Source organism: Ictalurus punctatus, chromosome 6, assembly GCF_001660625.3.
Source record: "Ictalurus punctatus breed USDA103 chromosome 6, Coco_2.0, whole genome shotgun sequence".
Taxonomy (NCBI): domain Eukaryota; kingdom Metazoa; phylum Chordata; class Actinopteri; order Siluriformes; family Ictaluridae; genus Ictalurus; species Ictalurus punctatus.
Genome location: NC_030421.2, coordinates 13539223 through 13549870, shown reverse-complemented (window position 1 = coordinate 13549870; position 10648 = coordinate 13539223). Strand labels below are relative to the sequence as shown.

Sequence of the window (10648 nt, the reverse complement as noted above, 5' to 3'; positions counted from 1 at the left end):
GTCAGTAGTGTCCTGAGATAATTTTCTATTCATCATGGTTGTAAAAAGTGATGATTTGAGTTACCGTAGCTTCAACCAATCCGCCCACAGAACAGCGACTTACAGGATGTTTTTTTTGTTTGTTTTTTTGCACGGTTCTGTTGTGTCCCAGGAGATTTCTAAAATACTCAAATCGGCGCATCTTGTGCCAACAACCACGCCACAGTTACAGTCACGGAGATCAAATTCAAACATGTTTGATGTGAACATTAACTGACGCTCTTGACCTGTATCGTCATATGCACTGCACTACTGCTACATGAGCAGAGGTACAGCTGTTCCTATTAAATTGGCAGGTGATTGTGGAAAAAAAGAAAGAAAGAAAGAAACAACGAAAAGGAAAAAGCCAGCTGCCGTTGCCCTTTCGTGTAAGCCGTTGTCTACTTATTCCAAAAGACAAGCAAGAACCCATTAGCGCTCAACCGTCAATTAATCAAAACGTCAGTACTCTTAATTCAGCTCTAACTGTTCCCTGAAGCTGAGGAGAATCAATTTTCAACATCTTAAAAGATCAGTGGGCAAAAAAAAATGAAAGAAATAATAAAATCACAACATGGAGTGTTGCATTTAGCGAGCACAACCCTTTTGTCCACATTTCCTGGATGAGATTGGTTGTATAATCGCTCCCCCACACCATGCATTGCTTATATAATGGTGAAAGCTTGCTTCGCACAATGCCCCTGAGGTGTAGCGCTGCGAAATCCATAGCATCACTAACCAAAGGGAGCATGCACCACCCACGCAGTCCTATCTGGCTCCATTCAGGAATCATTTAATCCTGACAGTAATCTGTGCGTCTGCCTTTCACAGAGAGCATTAGGCAGGAGCCAAGCCATTTAAGAGTCAAAACCACCAGCATGGGCCTTGTGCAGATTCACCATCGCCAAATTAGGTCTACAATTACGCAATTTGTTGCTGTGCAGAAAGAAAGAACTATCCCATGCAAAAAATGTTTACTTTGCCTGATGCTTTCTCTTCCACCCCCCTACCCACCCCTACACAGGTCATAAGCTCTGCTGCCTAAAAGACGAGGCACTCTTCCAAGTTAGGATGTCCAGAACTTTGCTTAAAAATCGAGTACTTTCAGAAAGCCTGGCAGTTCCAGGACCTCGTGCAATCTTATTTCACGTGGGAGTCATGCTTCTTTTCAAGCACTCGGCTACATTTAGCCCGACAGAACTTTTCTGAAAGTTAGCCCTGTATTAGCAGAGGTCAAGGCTGACCCAATACTTGCCTCATTTAGGTTGCTCAGGTAAAAATCCAGGCTGGTGTTATGGCCATAATGAGCCAATTGTGTCATTTGGTAATGTAACGGAGGTGGATCTATACGCCTACAGAACACTGTCAGGAAAATGTCTGCAAGGCCTGTACACACAGAGTGAGATCAAGGTTTAAAAATAGACGTCCGTCTATTCATGGAATTACCAAGTTAAATTAGTGTATCGGTACAGCTTGTCTGACAAATCAAGATTGGGGAGAGAACAGGGCTTACTCTAATGCTAAATGTAGAAAGCACTACATACTACATAGCAAAAATGTATCATCAGACACCAGGCTTGGCTCCCCCCCCCTTTCCTCTCAGGTATTGGCATCATTATTATTATTTTTTTGACCTAAAGCCCAAAGTAAGGAAGGAGTCATAGCTTGTGTCAATCGAATGTGCCATCTCCGGCCTAAAATCCACCTGTAACTCTGACCACAGAGCAATGAGTTGGAAAGATTTGTCCGAGTTAAAGCCGTGAGGCTGACAGTTACCGCAGTGCTCAATCACTACGGAGCGACAAGCGCTAGCAAGCGTGTAATCTGCCGTTATCCGGCCTGCATCTGTCTTCCTCCGTGAACTTATTTCAGCAGAACTGAGTCAGATTTGATTTATGACAAGCCTATCTGGCTTTGGGAGGGGGGTTTGGGTAGGTGGGGGGATGGGGGCATGGTGTGCATGTTGGGGGGGAGAAGATGAGGGAAAAAGCAGAGCAGTCTGAAGAGCCATCCCTTTAAAAAGTGGAGCAAAACTTTGCAAGTTATTTGCAAACCCAGTTATTGTAGTAACTTGTTTGGCTTGGAAGCAGCACTAAAGAGGGGAGGAAGGCTTTCAAACTAGAACAAAGTAAAAAAAAAGAAAAAAAAGAGAAAAAGTTCCGAACCTTTTCTTGTTATTTTATATTGCTGCATTCTTGATTCCTCAATATTGCTCTCCACATTGCTTGCGTGTTTGATTTTGGACGGCAGTCGGCACACAAAAAGAGAATTGAAAATAACAAGGCCTCTTGTGAAAAATCTGTCCATCGTCTCAGAGCCACCAGTGGGCGTGTGTATGCAATGCCACCCACACCTTTTCGTTCTCTGTTAGCAACTTCTCACGAGTGTGCGTGCCAGTATAAAATCGGAAGGAGACACAAAAAAAAAAATAAAAAAGTCAAAAGGTTGGAAACCGAGGAGGGGTGGAGAGAGAAGTGCTGAGCGCTGCCATGGCAACAGGAGCGGGTGAGTGATAAGCGGCGCTCGGAGTGTTAAAGCGTTTTGCAGCCATATCTCTGTTTAGGGAAACGCTACGGGACCAGCCAGCAGCCACAGATTCAAGCTGTGAACCGCTCTCCCACGGCACTGATCTCATTGTGCCAAGCCAATGATATCTCAAGCTGTCTCGCGTTCACAATTGTAACAGAAGAAAATGAGGAGGCAGGAGAGAGAGAGAGAGAGAGAGAGAGAGAGAGAGAGAGAGAGAGAGAGAGAGAGAGAGAGTAATCTTTCAGAGAAGTGCTGAAAAAGAAAGTTTCAGAGTGTCCGATTCAGGTGCTGAGTGTCTTTTTCTCATAATGCATGAGCTGAACAGGGTGTCGAAAGAAGTCGTTATTCTTGACATTTGGAGAATTATTTATTATTTTATATCAGCTTTGGGAGCAAAAAGCAGTCAAACCCACCAACTATTCAATGATGTGCCATTTCCCCAAGTCTGTATGACAAGTATATTTATATATCTATGTCAGGTGGCTTTTATGGTCATTTCAATCATATCCAGCCGGTACAGTACACAGTGAAACGCAACAACGTTCCTCCAAGACCATAAAACTACTAACACTAAGCGCATGAGACGACACGGAACTAAATAAGACCTATACATTTTTACCTAAAGTGCACGTGTAAACGTGTGCAAACAACACAAGGCAGTACAGTATCTACTAAAACAGGACAGCAGGCACAGAACAATGCTCTACAACCCCAACTGCGAAAAAGTTGGGACAGTATGGAAAATGGTAAATGTACTTTTGACTTGTATTTAAACTAAAAACGTATAAAGACAAGGTATTTGATGTTTTACCTAATCAACTGAATAGTATTTTTATTTATTTATTTATTTATATGTATTTATTTATTTTTAAGGATAAACGTTTGTTTGGAAATTGATGCATGAAACACGTTCCAAAAAAGCTGCGACAGGGGTAATTTGGGACTAATAGCGATGTGACGAGTTGAAATGAGAAGGTGATGTGAAACAGGTGAGGCAATCGTCTAATCATAGTATATAAGGAGCCTCCAAAAAAGGCCTAGTCCTTTAAGAGCAAGGATGGGTCGAGGCTCGCTAATCTGACAACAGATGTGTCGGTGAATAATCCAACACCTTGAGATCAACATTCCCCAATGACAAATCAGTAGGATTTGGGGAATTTCACCTTCTACAGCGTACAACATAATTAAAAGATTCAAGGAATCCGGTCAAATCGTGGTACGTAAAGGACGAGGAAGAAAACCTGTTCTGAATGCGCGTGTGGACCAAAGGCTAGCCCGTCTGGTCCGATCCCACGGAAGAGCTACTGTAGCACAGATTGCTGAAAAAGTTAATGCTGGCTATGATAGAAATGGTATGTGTGATGATCTGGGCAATGTTCTACAGGGAAACCTTGGGCCCTGGGATTCATGTGGATGTTACTATGACATGTACCACCTTCCTAAACATTGTTGCACACCAAGTACACTCCTTCATGGCAATGGAATTCCCTAATAGCAGCAACCTTTTCCAGCAGGACTTGCACCTGTCCAAGTGCCACAACTTGGGGCAGTGTGGTGCATTTGGTGGCATAGTGGTTAAGGCTCTGGGTTACTGATCGGAAGGTCGGGGGTTCATTGTTGGGCCCTTGAGCAAGGCCCTTAACCCTCTCTGCTCCAGGGGCACTGTATCATGGCTGACCCTGCGCTCTGACAGTCTGGGGTATGCCAAGAAAACAATTTCACTGTGCTCTACTGTATATGTGACCAATAAAGACACATCATTAACTAGTAACTGGTTTGCTGACCATGGTATTACTGTGCTTGATTGTTCAGCCAACTCGCCAGACCTGAACCCCATAGAGATTCTATGAGAGACACCAGACCCAACAACCTGTCAAAGCAACCTGGGCTTCCAGAACACCTCAGCAGTGCCACAGGCTGATTGCCGCCATGCCACGTCGCATTGATGCAGTAATTCGTGCAAAAGGATTAAAGCCCCGACCAAGTATCGAGCGCATAAATTAACATACTTTTCAGAAGGTCGACATTTCTGTATTATAAATTCTTTATTCTAATATTTTGAGATACTGGATTTTTGAGTTGCACGAGCTGTAAGCCCTAATCATCAAGATTAGAACAAAAAAATGATTGAAATACTTCACTTTATGTGTAATGAATCTAGAATATATGAAAGTTCCACTTTTTGAATTTGGAACTTTTCCACGATATTCACATTTTTTTGAGAAGCACCTGTACATGTACACACACACATTCATAATGCACACAAAGAAACACAGAAATTTATGATGACTGAAGACAGCTTTGAAAATAATATCCACACGATACAGTAATTCTTTCACATTACTTGAGGCCATACACAAGCTGATTTGCGCCATTAAAATATTTTATTTCATTCAGGACAACAGTGTTAAATTAAGGAGGTCTCACATTTAAGATTGAAATGTTGACTTGACATTTACACGCTTTGGCCAATTTCACTCGTATTCATAAAACAGACTTGGCGCAAGATTAGCTGATCAAACGCGCTCTGCGATTTGACAATTAACAGCAGTTACAATTACTACGCAACCGTCAGGAAATTTGTAAGGCTACTATACGCGATCTAGAATTAAACCTGCACTTTAAACCTGTTACACACTGTAGGTAACTGAGACTTTTACTGTCATAACATACAAACTGTGGCATGTTACTGGTCCAATAAAACAAACAGCACATACAGCGAGATGAACATCTAGAATCATTGTGAAAAATAGTGATATACCATCATACATACGAGTTCGTTATCTGCTGAGGTGTCATTTGTTTAATCATTTTACAAGGCTACGGTTACAGAAAAGAAACATTGTTGTATTCTTCTAGTTACTCCATAAACATCCATGATATTTCTGTGAACACTGATATACATAAATGTACAACTTTTATTTTTATTTCTTGTATTATCCGCAAATCCGATCTTCACTTTGGCTCTTCTGTACAATGCCTTACTGTTCTTACTTCAGTTTGCACATGACATGCCCATGTAGAAGGTGTGTAAATATATATATATATAGTGTATATATAATAAAGAAATATTTTCCCCACATCAATGCTGAGATTTCTTTTCCTTAAGCATGATTTAAGAAACGGAATGCTGCAAGTATGTGGGAAACTGACAGGCCGATATTACTGAGGTGTATGACAACCCAAATGAACAGGTTGTTCACATCTATCAGAGGTGATAATGCATTCATGGGTGAAGTTACCCAAAAGAACTGGTCTAGAAACAAGCCACCCTACGAATAAAGATCCCAAATGGGTTTTAACTCCATGGCAACCTTGTTTCTTCATTAGTTCTTCAAGGCAACTTGAACACTCCCCCAACTCAAAAAACGTACGTGTTTAAAAACATCCACAGCGTCCTTAGTTTTCACCTCGGTTCCTCGAGCGGTTCTCCTCAGAAGAACGAGGTGTCGGACGAGAACGCTCCAGCTAGCCGGAAGTCTTCCCTCAGGAGGACGCAGAAGAGGCGCTGGGGCAGGGCTTTGGAATACGGCGCCGGCCGCGGCACGCACGTACGCAGCAGGATCTCCCGTCCAGCCGGCGGTGGGAAATCTGGAACTCCGCCTCCTGCCGGCTTGCGATCGTCGGGCCCACCCACTCGGCCCGCTTCTTCGTCTAACGGCGCCAACAGGGCGGCCTGCGTGGATCGAAAGACATTGTTAAAGTTATGCAACGGCACTGCAGATCTCGAGTCTTTCCACAGGTTTGGAATTGTCGCGATTGATTTGAAATTGAAAGAACTTCAACCTGACATCGTGCTTCCAAGACAAACTTTAATGAGCTGAACGTGCTTGAAGTCTAACATGCGCGAAAATAAATAAATAAATAAATAAATAAATAAATAAATAAATCCATCTCGTGTGCCCTGAGAGTTTTTCAGAACTGGCGAAACTAGCAAATTCACATAGTTTATAATTTTTTTTTTTTTTTTTTTTTTTTCTTTTTTTCAGTGGTGGAACAAATCTCACTAATTAGCAGGCTGATTGCAAATTAGCAAGTGTCTTATCACATCCACAAGATGTCAGAAGATAATGAAGGAGGGGGAGCTGGTAAGGAAACACTGAAAAGGCAGCGTCTAAAGGCTGCTGAGAGAAAGACGGGCGTCTACTTCTCGTGAAAAGGCCAAGCGCGCACAAACTGCGACAGAAAGACCAGGAGTCAAACGACAAACAGCACTTTTGTCCTAATAGGCCAGGACTAAAGGGGTGGGGGTGGGGGAAGCAAATGAGTCCTTTGACGACACTGACCTCCACGTCCATGAGAAAACCCTTGTTATTAGACAGCACCGGTGAGGAGATGAATAGACGGGTGAGCAAAGAAATAACTGATTAGTGCGAGACAGAGCTTATAAAAGGTTGAGAAATGAAAGGAAATGGTTCAAAAGCCGACTGTGAACACGCAACACTTTCCTCTGACTCACTGAGCAATGATCACTGACATCCTACACCTCTGCAGCTTGGTCATTACAGGACTAATAACTAATTATCTGTATAACTTCAATAAATCAGTGTCATTCTTTTTTTTTTTTCTTTTTCTTTCCGTCCCCCCACCATCCTTCACTTGGCAAGGAGCGAGAAAGAAGTTGGTGGGCCAAAACAGACAACCGAAAACCAAGCAGGAAGAAAGAGGAAGAGGCAGATGAGAGAGGATATTGCTTGTGGTTACCTCATCACTGGAATCAGCCAGCTTGGCAAAGGGTGAGAGGCAAGCCGTGTTAGGAGAGAGAAATAAATAAAGAAATAAACAAACAAGCAAACAAAAAAATCATATGCACACACAAAAATATCACAAAGAAATAAAGTCAAGGTGCCAGCTTTTCACTTTCTCAATGAACACAACAGTCAAAATAGAATTTTTATCCTACACATCAACAAGCATGACTGCGTTCGGTAAAATCAATGAGAATACATGACACGGTGTGTATCTAGATTTCAGAATATTTTTTCTATTATTATTATCATTATTTTTTTACACATGCCATGCTCTCTTTAGTGGCAGCTAAAGCAAGCACGGTATCCCACTTCCGCATACATGTACGATGCAGATGCATGCACGCACACACACGCGCTAGCTCCGTGTCAGTCAGTCGGCTCATCCCTCGGCGCAGTGGTCAAATTTTAATCACGGCGTTTTAAGGCGTCCGACATTTTTCCACCTCTTCCCTTTTGTTCCTCTCTTTCTCTCCCCCCCCCCCCCCCCTTCTCTGTTTATCTCGCTTTCTTTTCCAAGAAAGCTCACCTCATTTGAATCCCCTGATTTCGCATGATTTACATGAGGATGCTTGGGATAATTATTGCCTTTCTATTTCCAGCTTGGCAACACACAGGGTATAATTTAACACTCACACATACATCTTCCAGACGGGGAGGAAAAAGAGAACGAGAAAGAGAGAGAGAGAGAGAGAGAGAGAGAGAGAGTTTGGGCAAACAAACTCGATTTCAGCGAGTTCTTACTTAAAGAAAGAAGAGCCAGCCGTGACTTTATTGGCGTTTCTCAAAACACACCCGTGCTAAATAATACACTGGGCATTTTAACGCTGCTGGAATATTCTTAACCTGTTTACCTAGGAGAAGAATATCCTAAATTTGAACAGATATTCGGAGTGTCTGTGTACGTTTCGAGCCCAAAAGCATCATGGCGTCACCAAAAAGCCACAAAATATTTCGTTCATTTCAAATTTCAGTTTGCACTTTAAACTACAAGCCCAAAATTCAACACTTATTTATTTATTTATTTAATTCTTTTCCTTTTATTGCACCATAGGATCTTCCATAAACGCCTCTAATCTAATAAACGGTTAACTTGCCAGTATGACCGCTAATTCGAACCGCTCGAGGCGTATTAGTGACACAGAGTGCTTATTAACGACAGTCCTGCAGCATTGTGCATTAAACCACACTAAGTTTTGGGTTAAGTTGCATCTCTTGGGCTACTTCCCTATTAAAAAGTTTCACAATTCCGTCTTAGTATAACGCGATTATTTACACACCTGGGTAAATAACAAATCCGGTCAGAGGATTGGATCGGCACTTCTTGAAATTCCTTCTAAAGTTTATTGTTAAATCTTCCGGAGATATCGATGCGTCCTCTGTTTATAAGGTTTAAAAGCCATTACATCATCGAATCACGAAATGTTAATGCGTTCGGCTAATCTGTACCCGACGCAAACCTTACACGTGTTTCGTGCTTGCTCTGGGGATTTTTGCATAATTGATAAGGGATTGCAGGACTCTGACTAAGACACATTGCAGACTATTAACACTCGGGCTTCGGAGTCTCGTGACCTTTCTCCGCTGATCATCTTTCGGTGTATTTCGTTTCACGGAGTCGTATGAACGCTCTACGAACGCAACGCTTGTAGGAGCGGTAAAGACGGAAGAGCTTACACGCGTAATTGTCTATTCGCAACCGCTGTGAAGCATGGACGACATCCAGGAGTAAGCCGTGGTCACGAACAGATCACGGTAGAAAAGATCATCGTCCTGTAGCTTGTCTTTCGGACTCAAAACCCGGAGAAACCCTGCACAGATGAGGAACCAGAGCTGAGGATCGAACCCGACACCACTCCAGATTGATATTTCACCCGAGTATCAATCGAAATTAATATATGTAACGAAACACACACTTTGTCCTTCGTAAAATGGCGATTCTGTACAATTCGAACGTCAGAACTTTGTTTTTCTTTTGCCTGGCCACCCATCTAACCACTCGTCCCTGGGTCTTACAAATGTATTTATTCATTTTAACTGAAATATCCCCCAGACCATAGAATTCTGCAAGGACTATCTATTAGTCACACGATATCATTATCTGAATTCAAAATAAAATAGTGACTGCTTGAAGAACTTCACGAAGTGACCGCATATGAAATAAAAGCCGACAAGACCTAAAACCTCATTAAGTTGAATTTAATTTAAACTTCCTCATCTGCTTTCTGCTTAAATTTACCCACAAAAAAATACCACAGCTCTTATTTTACTGGCTCACAAGAGTGAGCTTCTTGAATTCACAGCTCAGTAGAGATGCACCGATACTAAATTTCTCAGCCGATACGATAAGCGATTATGTGATATCGGCCGATACCGATAACCGGTACAGATCGTTCTGCCTTTTATGCCTTATTTTAAATGAATAGAGATTAATTCCACAATTCTGAAAGAAACGCACATAAAAACTTTATTCTCTCCATCTCAACAAGTTGTTTCACAGTAACTGGTCTCAGAAACAGAAGACACATTACTCTAATTAACATTAACACATCAACTAAATTCTGAAGAGTAAAGTAAACTTATTGAATGTTATTAATTCATATTAAATTTGACTGCAATCTAAAAAACCTCCTGTTAGTCTCACATTCACTCACCACAAACACAAGCATTTCTACTTCATCACTGACATCAAACTGGTAATATATAATATCAACTTTTTATATATTAACATTAAATGGATATGAAATACACTACTCTACAAATATATTTTTCTGTGCAATATATATACTTTTTTGTCAACTCATCATTTAAACCTTTAAACAGTGTACTGGGCTTTAAGTCAGCTCGAGCAGCGCGGAGAAGAAAAAAAAAAAAGCAATTAGACTCGACACTGAAACTCCCGCTTCACTGCTGCAGCGTCCGGTGTAAAAGTTTATCAGTACAGAGATGACAGAGATTACAAACTGCAGTTTTGTCATCATTCCACACAAGAGACATCTTTACACACAGCACGGAATCTGTGTGTTTTCCCGCCCTCTTTTGATTGACAGGATATAATCGGCCCTGATCGTCGGATGTTTTTAAACTATCGGCCGATGGAGTGAAAAATAGCCTTTATCGGCCGAAACATCGGTGCATCTCTACAGCTCACCCAAGTCTGAACAAAACGAAATGGACAGCAACCAGAACTAAAGGAGTCTTTCACATGCCGCATCTTTTCCCATTTCCCCATTTGAGTGGCATTTGGTCTAGCTTTGGCTGAGAAAGCAGAAACGTGTAGCATTCCCAGGTGTCTTCTGTACCTCAGTAGCAAGGAATCAAAATTTGTGAACACTGGCTAAACTGTTCTAATT

The 10648-nt window shown here is 41.8% G+C and overlaps 1 protein-coding gene across 2 annotated transcripts in view; it reads right to left on the bottom strand.

The window, feature by feature from the left end:
* Positions 1–4909: 4909 nt before the first annotated feature.
* The window catches only part of rab3gap1 (RAB3 GTPase activating protein subunit 1), an 88648-nt gene continuing 82909 nt past the window's right edge, over positions 4910–10648 (bottom strand). Inside the window, exons 24-25 of one of the 2 annotated variants that reach the window (XM_017470105.2) lie at positions 7252–7272; positions 4910–6223 (exon numbers count right to left, since the gene is read on the bottom strand). In XM_017470105.2, coding sequence (XP_017325594.1) covers positions 5981–6223; positions 7252–7272 — 264 coding nt within the window. In that variant the 3' untranslated portion in view covers positions 4910–5980. The remainder of the gene's footprint in view (positions 6224–7251; positions 7273–10648) is intronic. The other variant, XM_017470106.2, reaches the window with a different exon arrangement.